Source organism: Rhinichthys klamathensis, unplaced genomic scaffold (assembly GCF_029890125.1).
Source record: "Rhinichthys klamathensis goyatoka isolate OS25496 unplaced genomic scaffold, OSU_Roscu_1.1 h1tg000008l_1, whole genome shotgun sequence".
Taxonomy (NCBI): domain Eukaryota; kingdom Metazoa; phylum Chordata; class Actinopteri; order Cypriniformes; family Leuciscidae; genus Rhinichthys; species Rhinichthys klamathensis.
The window spans coordinates 1,341-26,098 of record NW_026606561.1 but is presented as its reverse complement, the minus strand read 5'-3'; the positions used below and the strand labels follow the sequence as shown (position 1 = coordinate 26,098).

At 37.8% G+C, this 24,758-nt stretch overlaps 2 protein-coding genes across 2 annotated transcripts; both read left to right on the top strand.

The window, feature by feature from the left end:
* Positions 1–351: 351 nt before the first annotated feature.
* On the top strand, positions 352–19,352 carry atp1a2a (ATPase Na+/K+ transporting subunit alpha 2a). Its single transcript, XM_056260046.1, is given in 27 exon segments — positions 352–474; positions 2,311–2,406; positions 2,565–2,624; positions 3,303–3,506; positions 7,120–7,233; positions 7,963–8,097; positions 8,222–8,339; positions 8,538–8,806; positions 9,487–9,685; positions 10,399–10,508; positions 10,669–10,729; positions 10,732–10,802; positions 11,029–11,108; positions 12,076–12,185; positions 12,348–12,470; positions 12,473–12,522; positions 12,609–12,711; positions 12,714–12,744; positions 12,902–13,052; positions 14,925–15,093; positions 15,237–15,391; positions 15,634–15,757; positions 16,784–16,929; positions 17,754–17,884; positions 17,980–18,081; positions 18,185–18,276; positions 18,654–19,352. Coding segments are annotated over 27 exon segments (3,045 nt in total). The 5' UTR covers positions 352–462; the 3' UTR covers positions 18,683–19,352.
* A 235-nt stretch (positions 19,353–19,587) lies between these two features.
* Positions 19,588–24,558, top strand: sdhc (succinate dehydrogenase complex, subunit C, integral membrane protein). The gene is made up of 6 exons (XM_056260035.1): positions 19,588–19,648; positions 21,482–21,541; positions 22,028–22,129; positions 22,290–22,351; positions 23,114–23,277; positions 24,032–24,558. Exons 1-6 carry the CDS (start codon positions 19,632–19,634, stop codon positions 24,134–24,136), a joined length of 510 nt encoding a protein of 169 aa, XP_056116010.1. The 5' UTR covers positions 19,588–19,631; the 3' UTR covers positions 24,137–24,558.
* The last annotated feature ends 200 nt before the right edge of the window (positions 24,559–24,758 follow it).

The window sequence follows — 24,758 nt, the reverse complement described above, 5'->3', positions numbered from 1 at the left end:
ATGGAACTGGCAGAAACATTGACGGCAGTTGTAGTTCCCACAGTCTCAAGGCTTGATTTAGTTGGGGGGAAAAAATCCTCAAGCCACATCAACCCCAACAGATCATAATAATGGAGAATTCAACCCGTCTCGCTTCGTCTGCCCTGCTAACAAGCATAAAATAAATAGTTATAATATAAGTGTGTCAGACAGAAAGAAGAGGAAAGTGGTAGCAGGTGCAGGTATACAGCCACGGGCATGAAGGTTGTGTCGTGTGAGTGTGAGTGTGTATTTATAAGGGGGTGGGGAGTGAGCTTCGGGTTACCCTGAGGCACAAATGTGGGGAGAGAACAAGTTGTGTGTGTGTGTGTGTTATCAGGTTGAGAAGGAGGGTATGTTACCTCCAAAAAAAGCCACCAGTGTCTTCCACACGTGTGAGGCGAGAGTGGGAGAAATCTGGGCATCAGTTCATTATCAACGAACATGGGAAAAGGGGTGAGTGTGTCTTTCTGTGGTGCTTCATCAATTATTCTGTCTGTCCTTTTCTCTCGCTGTTTTTTATTTTTTGTAAGTGTCATGCACCCTTAAATAATGTATTGGCTTTGTATCACATGCATTTCTTGTGGACACTTCAGGAATCAGGATTATGTGGGAATATGTTTCTGTGTGACTTAGAAAAGGAGATGTAGGATGAATCTCACAAAGAAATGTTGGGGTGACGTGTCACAACAAAATCGAAAGAAAAAAATGAAATTATAATTTGCATTAAGAAAATAAATCCTGTTTTAAAACCATTAGGATTATTCGCATTATGATGACATTATTTTCATGACTATTAAGCTAATTTCCTCCCCAAATTCTTATTACGGTAATGCAAAAAAGACTAGTACTAGACAAAAAAGAAAATTGATTTAAAAAAAAGTTAAAATCTGAAATTCCAAATTCCATAAAACAAATGCTACCATTATGTTCTTCAAATGTACTTTTAATAATAATGGTTTTTTTTTTTTTTTTTTTTTTTTACTTCCAAAGTTTTTTTTTAAATAATAATAATAAATATTTTTTATTAAATAACAAATTTAATTTACAATTTAATAAATAATGATAAAATATTGAAGTAGCATAAAAATTATGTTTTTCACATTGCTGTAGTAAGAATGAAGCTACTGTGAATTGAGGAAGGAGAATGAGCTTATAAGAGTCATACAAATGTCACAATGCAAAAAATGTTAATGGTCCTAAAAATAGGTTTGTTTTCATATATCATATCTTTTTCCTCTAATTTTGGGGATGAAAAATATGACCTGAAGATTTCTTGACAGTTCTCGTGAGATTCGCCGTGGAAGCTGCATCTAATTTAAAATATTTGTAAAATAATAAGTTGTTGTCGGTCTGACGTGTGTGATTATCTGAAAATGATTTTACTGATGTGATGCCCTCTGTAAGCTGTTTTTGCTCATAATGAGGGTGGGAGGTGTGATGGATTATGCTGGCTTACATTTGATTGGTATTAATATGAATTAATTCAGAGAAGAGGTCAGATTAAAGGTGTAATGAATGATCTTCTTCTGTCTGTTCCACATGCTGATCTGTCTGTACACGTGCCAAGCACACACACACACACACACATACAGTCACAGCTGAGTTAGAGTGACAGGACCAGGTGATTTCCATGACACCCTGTTCCTATGTGTCAGCTCACAGCACACATTTCCTGCCAAAGACGAGCACATTAGATGGTCCGTCATGCTCAAGCACACTCACGTGTTTGATAACACTGTCAAAGGCCTGTCATAGTTTGTCGTATGTAGTTTTAAAGACATAACTATGACTGAGTTAAGACAGTACAAAGCAACAGTACAGGGTAAAAATTATCATTCATTTATGAATATTCAGCTGACTAATTAACAAATAGGTGCCAGTGTGATGCGATCACCAAATGTGTGTGCATGATGTGTGTGTACCATTCAAATGTTTGGGATTTGTAAGGTTTTGAAAGAAGTCTAATGCTTAACAAGGCTGTATTTATTTGATCAAAAATACAGTAAAAACAGTAATATTGTAAAATATTATTACAATTTAAATGACCTGTTTTCTATGTTAATATATTTAAAAATGTATTTAATTCCTGTGATGACAAAGCTACATTTTCAGCATCATTACTCCAGTCTTCAGTGTCACATGATCTGTTTTCTCTATTTGTACTTGCAAGGAATGAAACATGAATGAAACAACTGAGAACTCTCATAATCTGCGAAAGCACAATCTCTGAGTAATATAATTGTATTCTCTGGGTATTATTATCTTCCTCTCTCTCTGTCTCTGTCTCAGTACGGACATGAAAGCAGCCCTGAGGTTGCTCCAGCGGGAGGAAAGAGAAAGATGAAAGATCAAGCTTTAGATGAGCTGAAGAAAGAGGTGTCACTGGTAAGAAGTTATTATTTCGTGTGTGAGCAAGCAGGTGAGAGAGTGAGAGATCATAATTACAAATCAAACAATGAAATCGTCTCTAAAAGAATGTGAATTAGACGGTTCATAATTGTCAAACACGAAATGTATTATGTCTCTTGTGTGTGTTTCTACAGGATGATCATAAGCTGTCTCTAGATGAGCTCAGCACTCGTTATGGAGTTGACCTTGCCAAAGTGAGTCATCTTAACTTTCACCTTCGACATTTACAATAAGGAATCGGATATTTTCAGATCGCGATGACATTTTACTCACCGGCACATTCAAGCAGCATATACCCACGACCAACTAAACAAGGCTTTGAAAGATAAGCGAGATATTATTTAGTGATATCAATTGGGAAAAACAGCTTTAGTTAAATAAATATTATACATATTTTTGATACAGCATTTATCCTATTTCTGGAGCTTGAACCCCTGTTAAAAAATACAAACAAGCAATTACAATAACTGGGTTATAATAACTACTGACCCTGAACCTATCCCTAAACCCAACCTAACCCATGTAGTTACGTCATATTACCAGCACTTTCTTGGGTAAGTACACGTACTGTAAAATAAAGCGTAACCTAAAAGCATTCTATTATATTGTATTGTATTGTATTGTAGGATATGATATGATATGATATCCCAGATTGCAATTCCCAAAAGCGTTGTAAGCACACGTAGATCATGTAAACCAACTCTTTACAATTGACTTGGATGTACAATGCTTTTGCGAAAAGCTGCCTTGGTCTCTAAGCTTGACCTGCTGACATGTGCCCAAACCCCTTCTAAATTTGCTGGTTTAAGCTGTATTGTTTAGCAGTGAGTTGCTGCAGGGAATCTTGAGTTACTTTGTCTCCATCCCACCAGGGTCTGACCCATAAGAGAGCGATAGAAATTCTGGCCCGCGACGGTCCAAATGCACTGACCCCGCCGCCCACCACACCAGAATGGGTGAAGTTCTGTAAGCAGCTGTTCGGAGGATTCTCCATCCTGCTCTGGATCGGTGCCCTCCTCTGCTTTCTTGCCTACAGTATTCAGGCGGCCACTGAGGATGAGCCTGTCAATGACAATGTGAGTGCACTTACCATCCAGCCAATGAGAGGGCTTGTCCACCTTATTTTAAATGTAAGAGCAGGCACAGCCATTTGTAAATTGAATGTGTCTCTGGCTTCCGGTGTCACCCGCTTCCAGTTATTTTTAACTGTACAAAACAGATTGTTATGCTGCTTGATATTGCAAATAGTATTTATTACCATATTATTTTAATGTATTGACATATTTATAAACACACTGGTTTGTAGCGCAAATTGTTTAACCGTTTACTGCACTGTTATTCTGCTAGTTATTTACCTAGGCGCTAAGGAATCAGAAGTCTTGCACATTCATAGAAAATAGCTTACTTCCGCATTGCAAAATAAGGTGGATTGTTGTGAGATGTGGCCTTCTCCAGACACAGTGACTTTAGTTCCTGTAAGAGCCACGGGTTTAAATCTGGGTGACATTGAGTCCCGATCCTGTTGGAAAATCTTTCTAAATGTTGTTCGAGCTTGTTGGACGTGACACGTCCTATAGTGTAGCTTTGTGCATTTAAAAACAATTCTTCAACTAGTTTGGGAAAGAATGAATATTTTTAATATATTGCACAAATCCGAAAGAAGCCTCATTATGAGGAGATGGTGGTAACACCTAATACAATTTTCTAAATAATTCACAATAAATAATGAAAATACCAATGTTTATCTCTAATTCCCGTGCAAGTTCCTTTGTACAAATCTCTAAGTTTTCAAAAAATCTGTATTTAAGCCGATTAAATCAAAAAAATTTGTTCAATTGGCCTCACTCCACTAGAGGGGAATTAAAACCTGCAGTTTAAATTTTTGGCTACTGAGGTGGATACATTGCTTTTAGCTCTGGTGTCCCATATACAGTATGATGAATGAGTCCAAGTTTGTAGACTGAGCTCCCAGCTGCTTGTGGGACAGTTTAGGGTCAGTGATAAATGAAAACGTGAAGTTAAGGATCATTTAACTGTGTTTGCTCTTTTACACCATGATTTCTGCACGTTTCCCATTCTAAACTGTTTTGTTTAAGGGTTATGACAAGGTGTGTATGTGTTTAAAATGGTCTGACTGTGCTGTTCTTTTGCCATGTATGAGTCTATTGTTCATGTAAAGATGGTTAAAATATGGTAACTTTTGTGACTGGTGGGCAAGTGATGCGCGGGTCGGCTTTTTTTCCAACCCGCGGGTCCCGCTTTTATGAAATTATTTGGCCTGCCCCAGCCTTTATTTCAGCCTAAAAGTGCTTGGAAACATCGCCCTGTAAACTGGCAACAAGAGACGATTATGAATATGAATCATAAATCAGGTCATAAGATACTAATAAACATTTTCAACATTTAGCAGCGTTTGTATAAATCTAATAGGCTAAACCATTTTTATTTCTTAGACCCCCCACAAATATGTCTTGACATGCTGGAAGAGCCCGTTTTGTGGCGCTACTGTTTGTATATTTTTCACACGAGTTGCACTTCAGGTAACGTTAGCCGATCTAGCTAGTGTTGTCTCCTGCTGCAACTATTTCTGAGAACAGCTCCCAAACATTAGATTTAGCAGCCTAACCTTATTTTTCTTTTCAGTTTAATCAGGTTAATTCCCGACCTCAATTTCTCCCGCACCTCGTCTTCCATCTTCACTTTTATTTCTCCGTTGTTGTTGTTGTCGTGGCTGGCGGCGGGAGCTACGGAGCTGCTTGGCGCGCCGCTTTGACGCCAAAGGTTTATGGACCTCACGGCTACGGCATTCGTATTGTAACCTTATCAAATAACCTAATAAAATACGAAAATAGATATTCCCAAATATTTAATATAGGCTGGAAATTGCAAACAACATACATGGATAAAAAAAACCCCAATAATAATGACCCGCCCCCCAAATAAAGTGACAATTTCTTTACCCGCCCCAACCCGACCCGCGGGATCCCCGGGTTACGAGTCGGCCCGCGCATCACTATATTGAAACTCCCTGGGAAACATTTGCAAAGAGTGAGATCAGTGGCGGATTTAGCAAATTGGGGGCCCAAGGCGAAGGTAGTATGGGGCCCCCCATCTGATCTTTAAAAGAGAACGAAAAAAAAAAAATCATTTTTTGAAAAATAAACCATTAAATGGGACTTTCTGGAGAGTTTTGTGCAAAGAAATATAGAAAAAAAAGTAGGTCTAGCAAGTCTTATATTTCTGTAATTCACACAGATCAAACACAAATTTGCTGACTGAATAGATTGCTAGTTGAGAAACACTGCTTTAATTAATGTTTTTATGATGACTTTGTGAAAGGTTAACTAAACAGCATGAGCCGTCTTCCTGCTGGCTAGTAAGTTATTAGGCAAATTTCATTCATACAGATCTGTATTATGCTATAGTTTTTGATAGTGTAATTCATTTCTTACAGATAATCACGATGATCATTGCGTTTGTCTTGCCGAATGTGGTAGCTTTATGCAATTACAGTTTGTCTATAAGCTTTTTTTTTATTAATGCCGACAGTAAAATGTTGCCAGATATTGCTACGCAATTACGCAAAACAAGAAAAACAAAACAAAATAATAATAATAAACCGAAATAAGTTCAAAGCTTGTGTTTTGGAAATAAGGTTAATATATCACTAACCCTAACATGCAACTTTCCACTTTAATAACTTCCTAAAGTGTCACATTAAATCAGAAAAACCGGTCCAGGAGACGACTGCCACCTTTCCATTAGTGGATCTTGCAACACGGAGGCTGCACCCGCGCGCGCACTCACTCACAACGCGCTCTCAAGCCCCGTTCACTGCGCTAGCTTCTCGCAGCAACATGAATTACAAACACTCATATGAGGTGGTTTAAACGGCTAATTAATCATTCAGAGAGCTTGACATTTTATTTTTGAATGTAAAAAAAATTACAGAGTTCCGGACCTCGGTCACCTCATAGCTGGCTACGGCCATGGACTTGTAATATATCGTTAGCATTGTTGTCATTGTCAGCGGGCATCACAAAAAAGTTTGTTACCTTCTGCAATTTTGCTAAAAACGTTTTGCTTTCCTCCCGCTTCCTGCTTTTTCAGCACCGCTTCGCTTCATTTTACTCAGTCTACTACTCTGTACACTGTCTGTTAATCACTTCCTTTTCTCCGTCAGTTTTTTTTGGCGCATTAGAGCCTTGTCACTTTCGCACGCAGAAAGTGAGATAATGGAATAGTCCAATGTAGTGAGGTGAGGTGGGGGGCCCCCTCCTGTCTGCGAAACTAATGATTTGATGCCTTTTTTCGCAAATGTTTTTTAGAAATATATAATTTGCGAAAAGTAAAAAAAAAAAAAAAAACTTAAGCATAATTTAATGGGGCATTTTGGGGGCCCCTAGGTAGCTCGGGGCCCAAGGCAATTGCCGACCTTTGCCTAATGGTTAAGTCCGCCCCTGAGTGAGATGGTAACACTTTTCATACACTGGTCACTAAAGTTGCCAAGTGCATTTCAGGGTAAAGACCCCAGAAATTGCATGAATTAAACAAACTGCAAGATGTCCTTTTTTTTAACTATAGCATATTTACAGATGGAAAAGTAGTGATAGAGTCTTGGCTTAAACCGTAGTAGTTTTGAACCCCCTGACCCTTGACTTGTGTTTCCCTCTCTCCGCTTTACTGCAGCTGTATCTGGGTGTGGTTTTAGCTGCTGTGGTCATCATAACCGGCTGCTTCTCATATTATCAAGAAGCCAAAAGTTCCCGGATCATGGAGTCTTTCAGAAACATGGTGCCTCAGGTCAGTGTGACAACAGTAGCATATTGCTTTGGATGCAAAATGAATGCAAATCCTAAACGGAAACCATTATGGGCAACATTTTATATGATTTACATAAATCCATGTAAATCCCTTTCAACATTTAAAAGCCCAATGTATGATTTATATAAATGAATGTAAATCCTTCTTAACTTATGAAAGGAACCACATGCCAATGCTCCCACCCGCTCTTTCAGATTTAGCTTTGTTGGCATATTGGTTACAATATTGAAATACACTACAGAAAATAATTGTGGTGAAGTAAAGAAATATAGTATATCTTATAATATATAAGATAGGGACATGATAAAGGCAAAGATGGAAAAAAAATCTTATTTATTTCTTGCTTTCACGAAATTTCTTTAGTGTTTTTTTATTTGATTATTATATTTTTAATGAAATTCGGTGTAAAATAAAAGAAAGCACAATAAATAGATTAAAATGGTCATTTAAAAAGTCAGTATGGTAGAAAACCACACATAGGTGACCCCAGAAGTTATAAAGTCTATAAATACACACACACACACACACACACACACACACACACACACACACATATGAATGCATGAATGTCTATAATTGATAGTGTAGGTTGCTTGCAGTATTGCGAACTCTGTTCTGATATACTCGCTGCTCTAGGCCTCTCCCTAAATAAATAGTTTTTCTGCATCATCATGTTTGAGGAACTTTACAGTTGACTTTTTCTTTCAGCAAGCTCTGGTGATCCGTGAAGGGGAGACGTTTCAGATTAATGCAGAGGAAGTGGTTCAGGGAGACCTGGTGGAGATCAAGGGTGGAGACAGAATCCCAGCAGACCTTCGGATCGTCTCTTCCAGTGGCTGCAAGGTAGAGAGAGGGCAAGTGATGTTGACGGAAAGATCTCAGATCAGGGATCAGCTTTGTTTATCAGCCTGTAGTCTTAGTAAGAAGCCTGAGATCAGAATGAGAACATCTTTTCTGCCTTTCTTAGGTGGATAACTCGTCTCTAACTGGAGAGTCAGAACCTCAGACACGTTCTCCAGAGTTCACTCATGAAAATCCCCTGGAGACCAGAAACATCAGCTTCTTCTCCACCAACTGTGTGGAAGGTCGGATCTTCATTCATTATTTATTCGTTTATTCGTTAGAAATTGTCATTATTGTGTTCGTTTGTTCATTTGCTTATTCCTCACTCACGCATTCGATTTTTGATCATTTCATTCCATCTTTGATTCATTCATTCATTCATTCATTCAACACTACTTTTTCTTACTTTCACATTTATTGGTTCATTTGTGTGTGTGCAGGTACAGCCCACGGCATAGTGATCAACACAGGTGACCGTACCGTGATGGGCCGCATTGCGACTCTGGCGTCCGGTCTGGAGGTGGGTCAGACGCCCATCAACAGGGAGATCGAGCACTTCATTCAAATCATCACGGGCGTGGCCATCTTTCTGGGCGTGTCGTTCTTCGTCCTGTCCCTTATTCTGGGCTACTCCTGGTTGGAGGCCGTCATCTTCCTCATCGGCATCATTGTTGCCAATGTCCCTGAGGGACTGCTGGCTACTGTCACGGTGAGACACACATATATAAACACATACATATGTTGAAATTCATTTGCACTACCGTTCAAAGGTTTTGGGTTCGGACATTTAAATGTTACAAAAGATTTTTTTATGTCAAATAAATGCTGTTCTTTCGATCTTTCTATTCATCAAAGAATCCTGGAAAAAATGCATCACAGTTTCCACAAAAATATTAAGCAGCACAACTTTTTTCAACATTGATAATAACAAGAAATGTTTCTTGAGTAGAAAATCAGCATATTAGAATGTATCATGTGACACTGAAGACTGGAGTAATGATGCTGAAAGTTCAGCTTGACCATCACAGGAATAAGTTAGCCTACATTTTAAATACATTTAAATAGAAAACAGTTATTTTAGTAATATTAGTTATTTATATGTAATATTTCACAATTTTAATGTGTTGATTGATCAAATGAATACAGCCTTCGTAAGCATTAGAGGCTTATCTTAACAAGCCCAAACTTTTGAATGGTATTCTATAAACTTATACTGAAGATTTTTTCTCATTCTTTCATTCTTTTGAGTCTTTTATCCTTCTCTCTTTGTATGACTCCTTGTGCCATTATTTTAATAAACCCTCAAAAACACTTTACAAAAGGCATAAAGACCATAAAACATTATCGTCTTTTAGATCTTCTATTTTAACTCCATCCAATCTCTCTCAGGTATGTTTGACTCTGACTGCTAAGCGTATGGCTCGCAAAAACTGTCTGGTGAAGAATCTAGAAGCTGTGGAGACTCTGGGCTCCACCTCCACCATCTGCTCGGATAAAACTGGAACCCTCACTCAAAACCGGATGACTGTAGCTCACATGTGGTTTGACAATCAGATCCACGAGGCCGACACCACCGAGGACCAATCAGGTTAGAATGCTTTGAGGTCCACAGACCAAACAAAGTGAACATTGTTAGGTCACATTGTGTCTTAAATAATGCTCCAAAACGACAAAAAACACCATAAAGGTAGTTCTAAAGTCATTGTTCACTGAAAAACTTCTGCCATAGCTTTTATTAGCGTTTTTAGTGAGTGTAGTGATGTCCAATTTGTGAACGAATCATTCTTTTTAGTCGGATCTTGTCCGTGAATCAGTTCATTTAGTTCATAAAACCAATGTGAATGATTCGTTCATGACTTTTGGACTGAATTCGGTTCTGGAGATCAACTCCTCAAATCAATCCAGTTGCAGTGGTTATCAGCTCATTAGAGAGGAAGATTTTCAATGCATAACAAATCATTTTCAGTCTGTTCTTCACATGGTTGTGTCAGGATCTACAGTATACAACATATTCACTTTCATTGTGGACAGACAAAAAGTTTTTGATGAAAACTTGCCTGAGCGTAGGACACAATGTAAATATTCACAATACTTTAGGACAACAGCCCTTTAATTAGGATATTATGTTCACTTTAGATGAAAAGTTCTGCTAAATAGCAGTGATTTTGATACCTTTTGAACATTTACAGGGAGAATTCTCCTCTGATGTGTTCATATATCTGTTTGAGCACACTTTACTAAATCTTTTCTTTCTCCTGTGTGTGTGTGTGTGTGTGTGTGTGTGTGTGTGTGTGTGTGTAGGTTCTTGCTTTGATAAAAGCTCTCCCACTTGGTTCTCTCTGTCTCGAGTAGCAGGGATTTGTAACCGTGCTGTCTTCTTACCTGGACAAGAGGAAATTCCTGTGCGCAAGGTAATACACACCACATACACAACCATTACCGACACCAGACTTTGAAAAGTAGTGTACATCGACTACATGTGTGTGTGTAACACTTATACACAAATATTAATCATAAATAAGATAAGGGATTGTGTTCTATTGTTTGATTTGTGACACTGTGTGTTCACAGAGGGACACAGCAGGTGACGCGTCAGAGTCCGCTCTGTTAAAGTGTGTTGAGCTCTCGTCGGGTGTGTTCAGATTCTCAGAGAGAACAACCATAAAGTGGCAGAAATCCCATTCAACTCAACTAACAAATACCAGGTTCACCTACAGGAAACACACACCCAAAGCTGTAAAGATCTTATAGAAACAAATCATGTCGATGTCATACAGATATTGACTTGAGTAATAAATAATCCCCATCTCTCTCTCTCTCTCTCTCTCTCTCTCTCTCTCTCTCTCTCTCTCTCTCTCTCTCTCTCTCTCTCTCTCCTCTCTCACTCTCTCTCTCTCTCTCTCTCTCTCTCTCTCTCTCTCTCTCTCTCAGCTGTCTGTTCACGAGATAGAGGAGAGTCCCACTGGACACCTGCTGGTGATGAAAGGAGCTCCAGAGAGGATTCTGGACAGGTAATTAATACCAGACCTCGATACAGTGAATCCATATATATAAACATAAATAAGAAGAATCAATAGCTGTGATTAATGAGACAGCATTTTATTGATTAATAATAGCTTTAACTATTCATCATGAATCAATAGTTGCGATTAATATCTGTGATTATCACAGTGTTGTTATAGTTAACTAAAACAAAATGATTAAAGGGGTCACGACATGAGAAATCAAATTTGCCTTGATCTTTTGACTTGTAGGTCTTTGTACCATTAAAACATCCTGCAAGTTTAATAGTTTAAAACGTCTTCCTCATTATAAACAAACCATTTATTTAACCAAGCTCCAAAAATGGCTCTTTGGATATTGTGGGATTTGTGACATCACACGGGCAAAATACATTTACATTTGACTTCCCCCAGAGCAAGATATCAATGAATAGTTACACATTATCGCACCATAGGCCCCGCCCACTCACTGCCACTCAGTGGCTTAACGGCTGACATTTGCCTACACCAGATGCAGGCGTCACAGTATAATGGAGAGGTCGCAAAGAAACTTTTGTTAAAAATGAAGTAGCATTGGCCGTTTACTGACAATCTTTAGCTGTCCCTTAAAAAAGGATAATTTCAGACAGAGGGTCAGATTAAAGGTAGAAAAAAAATCGTTTTCCGAGTGTGTGTGTGCGAGCACGCGTGTGTGTGTGTAAAATGAAAATCTAAAATCTAAAAATAAAGGCTAATTAAAATATGAATAAATACTATAATAATATATTATCCTAAAATACCACTGGATAATTACAACAAACAAACATTAATCAATAACTTTATTGATGATGATACATCATAAAACTTATTTCTGATTACTAGCTGTAAGTATTGTTGATCCATCAAAATTCCATAGCTGTGATTAATATCTGTTATTATTGACAGTAATTCTTATCTTTATTCAATAGCTGTGATTATTGGGTGATTGTTCATACAGGTGCAGTTCCATAATGATCAATGGACAGGAACTCCCAATGGACGATGATTGGAAGGATGCGTTTCAGGGAGCGTATATGGAGCTGGGCGGACTGGGTGAGAGGGTTCTGGGTAAGTCTTTCTTTCTTTCTTTCTTTCTTTCTTTCTTTCTTTCTTTCTTTCTTTCTTTCTTTCTTTCTTTCTTTCTTTCTTTCTTTCTTTCTTTCTTTCTTTCTTTCTTTCTTCTTTCCCTTCCTTCATATTTGAATTCTCTACTCTCTCTCTCTTCTTTAGGATTCTGCCACCTGTTCCTCTCTCCCTCACAGTTTCCGAGGGGATTTGCGTTTGATTGTGACGAGGTGAATTTCCCGGTCAACCAGCTCTGTTTCCTCGGCTTAATCTCCATGATCGATCCGCCCGAGCCGCAGTGCCAGATGCTGTGGGCAAATGCCGCTCAGCTGGCATTAAGGTATCATTTATAGGTTCCATCCATCCATCCATTCATTGACAGGTTTTGTGTCCAAGGTCAAAGGTGACCGAAATCCGTCTTTACAGGTTATCATGGTAACGGGAGACCATCCTATAACTGCCAAAGCCATTGCTAAAGGTGTCGGCATCATCTCTGAGGGCAACGAGACTGTGGAGGATATCGCTGAGAGACTAATATACCACTGAGCCAAGTCAATCCACGGTCTGTGTGTGTGAATCTGTCTCTGTTGAGTGTTTGTTTGAAAGTCTGGGTTACTCTGTGCGTGTAAACTAAATCTATCTGAATGGGTTTATCCGCTTTTATTGCTTCTCCACAGATAACGAAAATGGGCACTGTTCTGTGTGTGTGTGCGTTTCAGAGACGCCAAGGCCTGTGTGATTCATGGTTTCAGACTTGAGGACATGAGCTCCGAGTATCTGGATGATATTCTGAGGTACCACACAGAGATTGTGTTTGCTCGCACTTCACCTCAACAAAAACTCATCATCGTGGAGGGCTGCCAGAGACAGGTGTGTGTGTGAATTTTAAAATATCACACACTAGAGGTCTTACACGACAAATCTCACCAAATGCAAGCTGTATTGAAATATCAGATCTTTGAAAGTTTCTGTTTACATGAATGGCCCTGATATACTTCAAGCGAAATAGAAGAACGAACTGATGCGACTGTCATTTCGAACTTTCAACATATTTTCAATCACACTATTTATTTCTGGGTGTGAAGAAATACATCTTTTAATGTAGAAAAATGACTTGAGTGCACCTTTAATTCAATTCACAGTTATTTGTATAGCGCTTTTCACATACATATCGTTTCGAAGCAGCTTTACTGTACGGAAAATGCATGTGTCTACATCGCAATTTAGAGTAATCTGTTATCAGAGGTCCAAGTTATGCATTTCAGAAATGTACATATACAAATCATGCAGATAGCTAACATCATGTATTAATTTAAGGCAGAAAAAGTTTGCTTGTTGAAGTAATTATTACAAGTTCTGAACATACGATTACAATATATAGAACATTTAGCATTGGTGCATGTTGATTCAGAGTTTGAGTTTGCCTCATCTGAAATCCTTGCAGGAGTTGGCACCGTCTCTTCACAGGTGTTGAGTCATCTGAAGTCTTCATAAGAGGCTGGATCCAAACTGGAGTTGGCGTAGTTAGTTACCTTGGGATGGGCATCCCGTGATAAAACAGAAAAGCAGATGGAAAGTAATTTGCGTAGCTGCTATTCATAACTTCTCAAACAAAGATAATCGTGCATTTGATCTGATATAACTGGAGTACGAGATTATGAGGTGTAGTATGTGAATGCTTGGCTAAAGAGATGTGTCTTTAATTTAGTTTTAAAATGGGAGAATATATATCAGAGCCCTGAACATCATCAGGAAGGCTATTCCAGAGTTTAGGTGCCAAATGTGAAAACGCTGTCCCTCCTTAGTGGACTTCGATAGGTACTACCAGAAGTCCAGAGTTTTGCGACCTTAAAGAGCGTGATGGATTGTATAGGGCAATAGAAGATCAGTTAGAGCTAAGTGTTCAGTGCCTTATAGGTCAGTAGCAATACTTTGTCATTGATACGTAACTTAATAGGTAACCAGTGTGGAGATGATAAAATTGGTGTTATATGATCATATTTTTTTGACCTGGTACGAACTCTAGCAGCTGCAGCTTGTTTATTGAGGATGCAGGACAACCAGCTAGTAATGCATTACAGTTATCCCGTCTAGAGGTCATGAATGCATGAACATGCTTTTCTGCATCAGAACTAGCAACTAACTAAGAACCAAAATGATTTTTTGTCTTCGTTCTGTTTGAAACAAACATATATACATCACATTATCACATATTATACACATAAACTAACTCTACATCAAATTATTAAATATACTCATTCCGTTCATAACATACAAGTACAGTGGAGCTGACAGTGAGCTGACCAAACACAGCATAAAGCCTTTATTTTTGTTAGAAATTAATAGTTTTATTCAGCAAGGATGCATTACATTGATCTAAAGTGACAGTAAAGACATTCTGAATTCTGAAGGATCATGTAACACTGAAGACTGAAGTAATGATGCTGAAAGTTCAGCGTTGACATCACTGGAATAAATTACATTTAAAATGCATTAAAATAGAAAACCAATCAAATATGCAGCCTTGGTAAAAAAACAAAACAATTAAAATTAAAAATCATACCGACCTATTAACATTAGTGTATACTTAATATCTTCATTTAGTCTGGCTGACAGACTTCTTGACTCCAACTCTGATTGTCTGACTGGTCTTTGATTTTGAATGGCTGAAAGCTCTTTCTTTGTTTCTGATTGGCTGACTGATCTTTTTCTCTGATTCTGATTGGCTGACTCTGGCTGCAGGGTGCTATAGTGGCAGTGACAGGTGATGGGGTGAATGACTCTCCTGCTCTGAAGAAGGCTGACATTGGCGTTGCCATGGGAATCTCGGGCTCAGACGTTTCCAAGCAAGCTGCTGACATGATCCTGCTGGACGACAACTTTGCCTCAATTGTTACAGGAGTGGAAGAGGGTAAGAGAGAGATGGAATATTAAGAATAAGTATCTCTAAATGTTTTAGAGATAACACATTTCAGAAGTGCTATATTGGCCTGACTGTTTTACACAATCATTAATACAGAAATAATTCAATTAAATTAAATCCTGTGTTTTTAGGTCGTCTGATCTTTGATAATCTGAAGAAGTCAATTGCGTACACGCTGACCAGTAACATCCCAGAGATCACACCCTTCCTGCTTTTCATCATCGCCAGTGTGCCACTGCCCCTGGGCACCGTCACCATCCTCTGCATTGACCTTGGCACTGACATGGTGAGATGTGCACACTCACACATCTGTGCATTCATTCAGTCTTACTTCCAATTTCTGTCAAGTGTAATACCAACCTCAGGCACCAAACCATCTCAAACACACACACACACACACACACACACACACACACACACACACACACACATATGAGCATCTTTGTCATCACGTCATCATTTTCTCTCTCTCTCTCTCTCTCTCTCTCGCTCTCTCTCGCTCTCTCTCGCTCTCTCTTACTCTCTTAGGTCCCTGCAATCTCTCTAGCGTATGAGTCGGCAGAGAGTGACATTATGAAGCGTCAGCCCCGAAACCCCAAAACTGACAAGCTGGTGAATGAGAGGCTCATCAGCATGGCTTACGGACAAATCGGTTAGCCTCAAGTGCCCTTGCACACAGATATCAGCGAACGCACACACATGGCCTTTATAACTTCATTCTTGTCAACTTTGTAGTCTGTGAAGAATTTATTTGTGCAAACAAATTAACAATAGAGGCACCTATTTTTTAATGGGTCACTGGGCTCACTTGGCGCCCTAGGCAAGACATGACCAAAGCAAACATTACTAAATATTAATTTTATGTGTGTAATATGGGTGGGAGAGTATAGTTTTTTCTGCAATAAGTGCAAAAACATAAAAATAAAGGCCTGGTTTCACAGTCAGGGCTTAGATTAAGCCAGGATTAGGCCTTAGTTCAATCAGGGCATTTAATTAGCTTTTATAAACATGCCTAAGAGAAAAAAAAACATTACTGGTGTGCATCTTGAGACAAAACAATGGCACTGACTTATTTTAAGATATATCAGTCCAAGTTGCTTTCAGTTCAGACAACTCAAACACTAGGCTTAAAGGTTCTCTAAGCGATGTCGGGTGACGTCACTTCTTGTTGACGTTTAAAGTATTGTCAAACAAAACGGAGGCTAGCTAGACCCTCCCTCCTCCTCATCCGCGCACTAACCCCCCAAACCCCGCCCCCATGTCCTTCTTGTCGGTGATTGGGTGGAACTGTTTGTCATGTTTCGGGGAGCGGGTCGCCGCAGTTTGTTTTTGTTGCTGTGTGTGGAGCCTAGGCTGTCTACAGAGATCGTGTTTCTTTACAGTGTGTTCAGGGGACAGGCAGCCAGCGGATAGTGAGGAGATGTTTGCTGTATGTGACAAAAAATGTTTTGGGCTAAAAAACGCGTGACATCGCTTAGAGCACCTTTAAGCCTTGTTTGTGAAACCGGCCAAAATAGTTTTTCGCATAATAAGTGTCATTTCACTTGGGAAATCTGAGGGGGGTGAATAGACCTCATGCTTCTGATTAATATTGTGAATAAAATACCTTTTCATGCTCTGCTGGGATAAAAGTAATTACATGTGTTTGTGTACTCGTTTATCTTTTGTGTGTGTTTAGGTATGATCCAGGCACTGGGAGGATTCTTCACCTATTTTGTGATCCTGGCTGAGAATGGTTTTCTGCCGCATACACTGCTGGGAATCCGACTGAATTGGGATGATCGTGTAGTTAATGACCTGGAGGACACCTATGGACAGCAATGGGTGAATTTACACACACAGATTTAAAAAGAAGTCTTGGCAAAATTCAAAATTCAGGCAAAATTATGTAAAAACAGTAATATTGTGAAATATTGTTACACTTTCAAATAACTGTTTTCTATTTGAATATATTTTAAATGTAATTTATTATTTTCAGCATCATTACTCCAGTCTTTAGTGTCACACGATCCTAAATCATTCTAATATGTTGATTTGCTGCTCAAGAAACATTTCTTATTATTTTTCAATTTAAAAACATTTGTACTACTTGACATTTTTGTGGAAACCATGTTTTTTCAGGAATATTAAATGTAGAATGTTAAAAAGAACAGTGTTTATTTTTTGTAACAATGTAAAAGACTATCACTGTCACTTGATCAATTTAACGCACCCTTGCTGAATAAATATATATATATATATTGTTTTTTAATACGAATTTCTTAAAAAATATACATTTAAAAAAACTTAAATCAATTAATCACACAGGTTTATGTGATTCAATTAAACATGCAATTAATTTTGATACATTTGTATAAAATAGATTTACACATCAATTCCTAAATTAATGTAAAATCAACATAAAGAAAATGTTTAATATTAATAGTTTAATGGCATATTGTACCACTAAAATGTTTATGTAAGCCATAGCTTTTAACATTTAACAGCCCTAATTATTCCAAATAATTGGCCTGTTTTTTATATACAGTATATATATATAATTTATTACAATTAGAACATGATCGATCATATATGATATGTGCAGAATGTTTACAAATGTTATCAAATGTGTGTATTTCATTATGTCTATTTAAATATGTATGTTTCAGACTTACGAGCAGCGTAAGGTTGTCGAGTTCACCTGTCACACTTCGTTCTTCGTCAGCATAGTCGTGGTGCAGTGGGCCGACCTCGTCATCTGCAAGACGCGCAGGAACTCCGTCTTCCAACAGGGCATGAAGTCAGTGTGTGTGTGTTTGTGAGTGATTGCATTGAGGAGTGTGATATTTGCATACATCTCTGTTAAATGCTATTCTCCAACCTGTGCTCTTATAGCAATAGGATTCTCATTTTTGGAATGTTTGCCGAGACGGCTCTGGCAGCCTTCCTGTCCTACTGCCCCGGTATGGACATTGCCCTGAGGATGTACCCACTCAAGTAAGGGACAAACACACACACTCTTCTGCTCCATAGAACAGCTTGTTTTTTTGCTCCTCCTTTCCTCACCTTTTCTTTTCTATTTTTCCTATTTCTTTTGCAGGATTATGTGGTGGTTCTGTGCTTTCCCGTACAGTCTGCTAATCTTTGTGTATGATGAGATCCGTAAATTAATCTTGCGCAGGAATCCGGGAGGTGAGCACAGATGTTTACAAAGAACATTTCTGAGAACTTTCATAATAACCCACATTTGTAACCCAAATTTGTTCTCAAGTGAATGCACCATTTCTACTGTTGTCTCCCTGTTTAAATGATGCATTCTGTGGGAATAGGTAAATATAAAAACTAGATTTAAAAAAAAAACCTTAGTACTTAAACTGATGCATATTAAATATGGCACAGATAATGTTTGCCAATATTACTATTTAAATTCAAGGTTCAAGAAACAATACAGCAGTATAGCAAAGAGTTTGTTGAGCCTAGTAATTGAAACCATGTGAATAGAGCTTTATTTTGCTTTTTTTATTTTTATTAATTTAATTACTTTTGCTCTCTCTGTCTTTCATTTGCAGGCTGGGTGGAAAAAGAGACCTACTATTAACAGGAATATGCTATCTTTGTGCATGACTGTCTGTCTCTCTCTCTCTCTCTCTCTCTCTCTCTCTCTCTCTCTCTCTCTCTCTCTCTCTCTCTCTCTCTCTCTCTCTCTCTCTCTCTCTCTCTCTCTCTCTCTCTCTCTCTCTCCTGGTAAAAGATATGAAGAAAGGTAATGAGACAAATGAAGAATCAGGCAATCATCTGACATTTATCATGTAAGACTGAATGTGTGTGTCTGTATGTGCATACGTGGGTGTGTGCATGCACTCGCATAATCTGTTTACATGATGTATCCTGAATACTGTATCATTAACCTCAATAATTTTATGATTTAATAGCCAGCTATGGTTCAAGATCATTACATTTCTACTGAATTGATGTTTTGCTGTGAATTTATAACTTTTAAGCTGGTTATAAGATTTCTTTTAGAGTTAATTTTCTTTAAGTTTTCACTTGAAGAAACTGTGAAATATAGTATATAGGCCTACATGATTCAAATATGTCACATTTTAATGTAGGCTACTAAATTTATGAAAAAGCTCATTGGTGCCAATTTAATGCAAATGTATTAGAACTGTATTGTAATATTACTATAATTATAATTCTATGTTTCTATTTAAATACTTGTAAGAAATATAGCCTAAAAATAAAATTCAATGGATCTCTGATGTTTGACTTTTGTTTTCTAACTTATTTCACTGTGCAACGTGAACATAAAGATGAAATAAAAAAAATGGTTGAATATAACTTTATTCTCGACTATTATTATTAAACCCGACTGTACATATAAACGAGAATACAATTTTACATAGGCTAACCAACTGACTGTACAATGTTATCGCATTGACCTTGCATACGGTTTGTATTGACCTTACCAAAATGGCGGTGGCTTGTGATCTCGTTTGCAACATCCGTCTGCGTCACATCCGACTCCGAACACTACGCTCAAAAACATGGCGTTGCTTCTAAGGTCAGTACGAACATGTTATTTTTAAAAATGCGACAGTTTTGCTTTATATTTTGTTTAAGATTAAATTAATTGTTGTGACGGTCTTTTTGCTGTCATATCAGCTGGCAGTTTGACAGTCGGGATATTGAGGGTTTGCTGATGTTTATTGTTTACGTATTTTACATGTAACAACACTGGGTACTGTCCTTTGCCCTGATATAATCTTTATAGCCATGTATATGCTTCAGTTTTGTGTTTTTTTTTTTTTAATTCTCAGTCCGTGTACTTTTCTTTCAGCCTCTAGTCTAGTTACTTTAATAATAATAACAATAGCTATCATTTATTCCGTTGTTTTTGTTCATACTGTCGGCAAGGTCCTTGCATCCAGAATCTTCTGTACATCAAATCAATTATGATAACTAAACATTAAAAGGATAGTTCACCCAAAAATAAAAATTCTGACATCATTTACTCACCCTCAAGTTGTTCCAAACATGTATTAATGTCTTTCTTCTGCTGAACACAAAATAAGATATTTTGAAGATTGTTGGTAACTAAACATTCTATGAAAGTCAATCCAATTGTTGGTTACCCATATTCGTCAAAAACAATTTTGTGTTCACGCCAGCAGAAGAAAGAAATTCATACAAGTTTGGAACAACTTGAGGGTGAGTAAATGATGACAGAATGTTCATTTATATCCCTTTTAACTTTGAGTAGAATGTTGTGTGCCACATTATTTGTCATGTTCATATGTCTGAGCTCATCTCCAGTTCTACTGGAGTCCCATCATTGTGCATTGGATCAGACATTGTGACATGATTTTCATTAGTAGATTACTGAGTTTGATCAGATTAACCATATTAGATGTTAATAATTATTAGGGGTGGGGGAAAAAATCGATTCTTAGATGCATCGCGATGCGGACGTGGACGATTCTGAATCGATTCACAATTGTCAAAAATCGATTTTCAAAAAAAATAAAAAATTTTTAGATATATATTTATAATAACGTAATATTGACGGAACGCGAAAGACGGAACTCTGAAGCGCGGAAGTGCAGTGGCCGGACCGTCTGTGGCGTGCACGTAACAGACGCGGACGCGATGGCTGAGCGCCAAATCCAAACACCCTCCTCGTTAAAAGCTGACGTGTGGAAATATTTTGGCTTCTGAAGTTGAAGGGGGAAAGGAGCTGGACAAGAGCCACACTAGTTGTAAGCTTTGTAGAGTAAAACTAAAATATTTCGGAAACAAGACACATATGAGAAGCCATATGACACGTTTCCAGCCAGAGGAGGAAAAACACTCGGCTGTAACGTTACCGGTCGTTGTTATATTATTAATTTACTACAAATATGCTGCTGCTAGTTCAGACACACATGTATTTTCCTGTTGGTTCTTTGCAATGCTAATAAAATATATTGTACGTTAATTCTTTATGGGTCATTACTTTCTACTTTTAAAGCAAAGTATTTATAGTCACACACACACAAAAAAAAGATTCTGATAATCGATTTAGCATCGAATCGCAGCCCTCTGAATCGTAATCGAATCGAATCGTGAGGTGCCTAGAGATTCCCACCCCTAATAATTATGCCGAAGTGAGTTGTATAACCAAACTGAATGTCTGATTATAAAACCAAAGCGAATGTGACGAATGTCCATATGCCAGGTCTGTGCTGTTGTTGTGTTTACAGTTACCAACATGAGTTGGGATGTTTTTGATTGCAGCCCCTGGTTTATAATGTACAAAATACCCAGCTGCTTTAACTGTATGCAAATATGTGTTTGTACTTAAAATTGTTAGTTTTATGCTTGTGGCTGAAATTTATGGGGGTTTTCTATTTTTAAGGACGGTGGCCCGGCAGGGTCTGTGTTCGTCACGGTCACAGTTTGGCATTCTCTACAGACAGTGAGTATTTTTGTGTTTTCCTAATAAATTTTCAAATTTAGAATTCATATTAATCGAATGTACCCAGTTTTAGCTCGAACCACTGATTAGCTTATAACGCGAGTATATAGGGCATAGAGTAAGTAAAAAGAAATCGCTAGCTAATAACACTAACAAGGCTCAAAATAGCCCCACACTAACTACACTGTAGCATAATGAGGGTCCCTACATGCAAACCGAAGCATTGAGAACTTTGTATGTGTACAGACATTTTAATAAGAAGATACTTTATAAAGACAGTACGCTTCGCGTATACAGGCAGAAGCCATCTTTGGAAAACAGTCTCGAACCAGTCGAACCACAAACGCAGTGCTACGTGAGCATTCGATTAGCATGAAAACACATCCCAGAGAACAGTCGACTCTGTATGTGTTATTAACCCCTAGGTTCATTTTGCGCCGGAATTCTCCTTTAAGCTGTAAAGCTCCTTTCTACTCTGTTTTCCAGTGCTGTTCCGATGGGAACCACAGCTAAAGAGGAAATGAACAAGTTTTGGACAAAAAACACACGACTCAACCGACCTGTCTCACCACATATAAGCATCTACCAGTGAGTGTTACCACATCTGCTTCTTGGAGTGTGTGGATCATACAATTCACTGGATTGTATGTTTGAGGATTTTGGTTTTAAAGAATGTGGTGATGAGTTAGAATGAAATGAACTAACTGTCCTTAAAAAGATGATAATTTAATGGCTTTGGTGTTTACAGGTGGTCTGTCCCCATGTTGTTGTCAATCTCACACAGAGGAACAGGCGTGGGACTAAGTTCAGGTAGCTAGAATATATTCTTGGCTTTTGATGATGCCTCGAAGGGCCCGTTCACACCAAGAACAATAACTATTATAGGGGCAGTCGTGGCTTAATGGTTAGAGAGTCAGACTGGTAACCCGAAGGTTGCGGGTTTGATTCTCAATAGAAAATGTCCACGGTTTCCGAGTATGGGTTACCATACTTGGCCTTCACATGTCACATTCACTTTCTTTCACACAACTGTATTAGCGATAACATTATGTTGTTATGTCCTCTGATGTTTTAAATGCTTGAGCTCTTTAAGGTTGGGTGGATTTTGATTGGCTGTTAATGTTTTAATCGCTCATCAGCTGAAAAAAAAAAATCCTTCTAAAAGTGATTCCGACCATATCATGTTCCTCTGTGTCGTTATTATAGCTATGGTGTGGAATTCCCTATTCTCAAAGAATTAGAACAAGTATTAAAATGTTATGATTATAGTTATCATCTTTGGTGCGAGCGACCTTTAATTCTAGGTCCACATCACAGCTATAATGATAAAGACACAGAGGAACGAAATAGTTGGAGTCACTTTCAGAAGCTAGTGAACGATAGCAACATGACAGCCAATCAGAATCCACCCAACATTAAAGAGCTCGAGAGACGAATGACAGAACGTATCATACACTGCCATTGACGCAAATATAATTATCGTTCTTGCTGACTTTTAAAGAATCCTTTTGTGTTCATGACTAAATTATTGCATATTAATATTAAATAATGTTGATGATCTTTTTGTCTCAGGAATCTCTGCGTTTGCACTTGCCGCGTTGGTTTTACCAGAGAGTTACCCATATTACCTTGATCTGATTCACTCCATGTCCTTTGGGGCCCAGTTCCTTGCTTTCTCCAAATTTGCTCTGGCTTTCCCAGTGGCTTTCCACACCTTCAATGGCGTCCGTCATCTGGTACACACACACACACATAAATGAATGAATGAAGTATATAGACTCTCTCCGGCTCTGATAATGACTCATGACAGTGTAACTAGTTGTATGTGACCAAGTGTGAAATTAAGACTTTAAGTTTGGGGTCAGTGAGAATTTTCTTTGAAAGAAATTAATACTTTCATTCAGCAAGGATGCATTGAATTGATCAAAAGTGACAGTAAAGACATTTATAATCTTACAAGTGATTTTGCTTTTGCAAATAAATACTGTTGAGTTCAATTTTCTATTCATCAAAAAATCCTGCAATAAATGTGTCACGGTTTCTGTAAAAATAAGCAGCACAGCTGTTTTCAACATTGATAATTATTAGAAATGTTTTTTGACCACTAAATCAGCATATTAGAATGATTTCTGAAGGATCATGTGACACTGAAGACACTGAAAATTCTTTGCCATCACAGGAATAAAGTACATTTTAAAATATATTGTAATAATTGTAATAATATTTCACAGTATTACTGTTTTTACTGTATTTTTGATCAAATAAATGCAGCCTTGGTGAGCATGAAAGACTTTTTAAAAATGTTTTAATGTCTATTCACTGATTTACTCATTACCAGAATAATGACTTTTTCTTTTTGGAGACTGTTCTCATCCAATATTAATTAGATTTATTTTTCAGAAAATCATGCAATTCATTCTTTTTTCATAAGTCCTAATGTATCGATCATATTTTGATTCATATTCTTTTTTTTTTGTCTATTTCTTTCAGATCTGGGATGTTGGGAAGGGTTTTAAGATTCCTGAAGTCTATCGTTCTGGATACGTTGTCATTGCTCTGACTGTTCTTGCATCAATTGGTCTTGCTGCCATGTAAATCCGTCGACATGAGACACAAATGAAGAAGATGTGGAAGTAGAGAAAGGGGTGTTGTTTTGTTTATCTGTCCTAAACGTGGTCCGCAAGGACCAAATTCATTAATATAAAAAATATATATATCTACACAAAAAAATATCCTCAGTGTTGTTGTTTTTCTTCATGTTAAGTCCCTTGCAGCTGAAGGCATGGCACATAGAACTTGGCATTTGCAATGAACTTTACAGCAATCGTATGCAAATATTCAGGAATGGTCTTAGCATTTCCTAAACCATTTGCTTCGTTTTACTGTGTCACTGCAGTATTTCCAGAAATGTTGACCTGGGCTTGATTTCACTTCAGTTTTGGGATAAATGAAACCACTTTGGGTAGCAAAGGCCCTTAACAAATTAACCTCTAGACTCTGGACAATAGAAGCTCCTAGCGGTACCAGATTCTCATGCATTTATGTGATTTGTCGTAGTACGAAGCCACATAAAGTTTCTCTCCACTAGCATTTGCATCTATAATGATACTATGTTTTAAGATAATGCATATTAAACATTTATATGCGCTGCCTTCTTGTGTCGTGATAATGGTAATTATAATGTTTCATGGTAACCAATAATAAGAGAGTGTGATTA

What these genes read in the sequence shown, in the direction of transcription:
- sdhc (XM_056260035.1), top strand. An exon ending in TTTGGCATTCTCTACAGACA is followed by an intron (nt 21,542 to 22,027) that starts GTGAGTATTTTT and finishes TCTGTTTTCCAG; the next exon opens with TGCTGTTCCGATGGGAACCA. An exon ending in TCAATGGCGTCCGTCATCTG is followed by an intron (nt 23,278 to 24,031) that starts GTACACACACAC and finishes TATTTCTTTCAG; the next exon opens with ATCTGGGATGTTGGGAAGGG.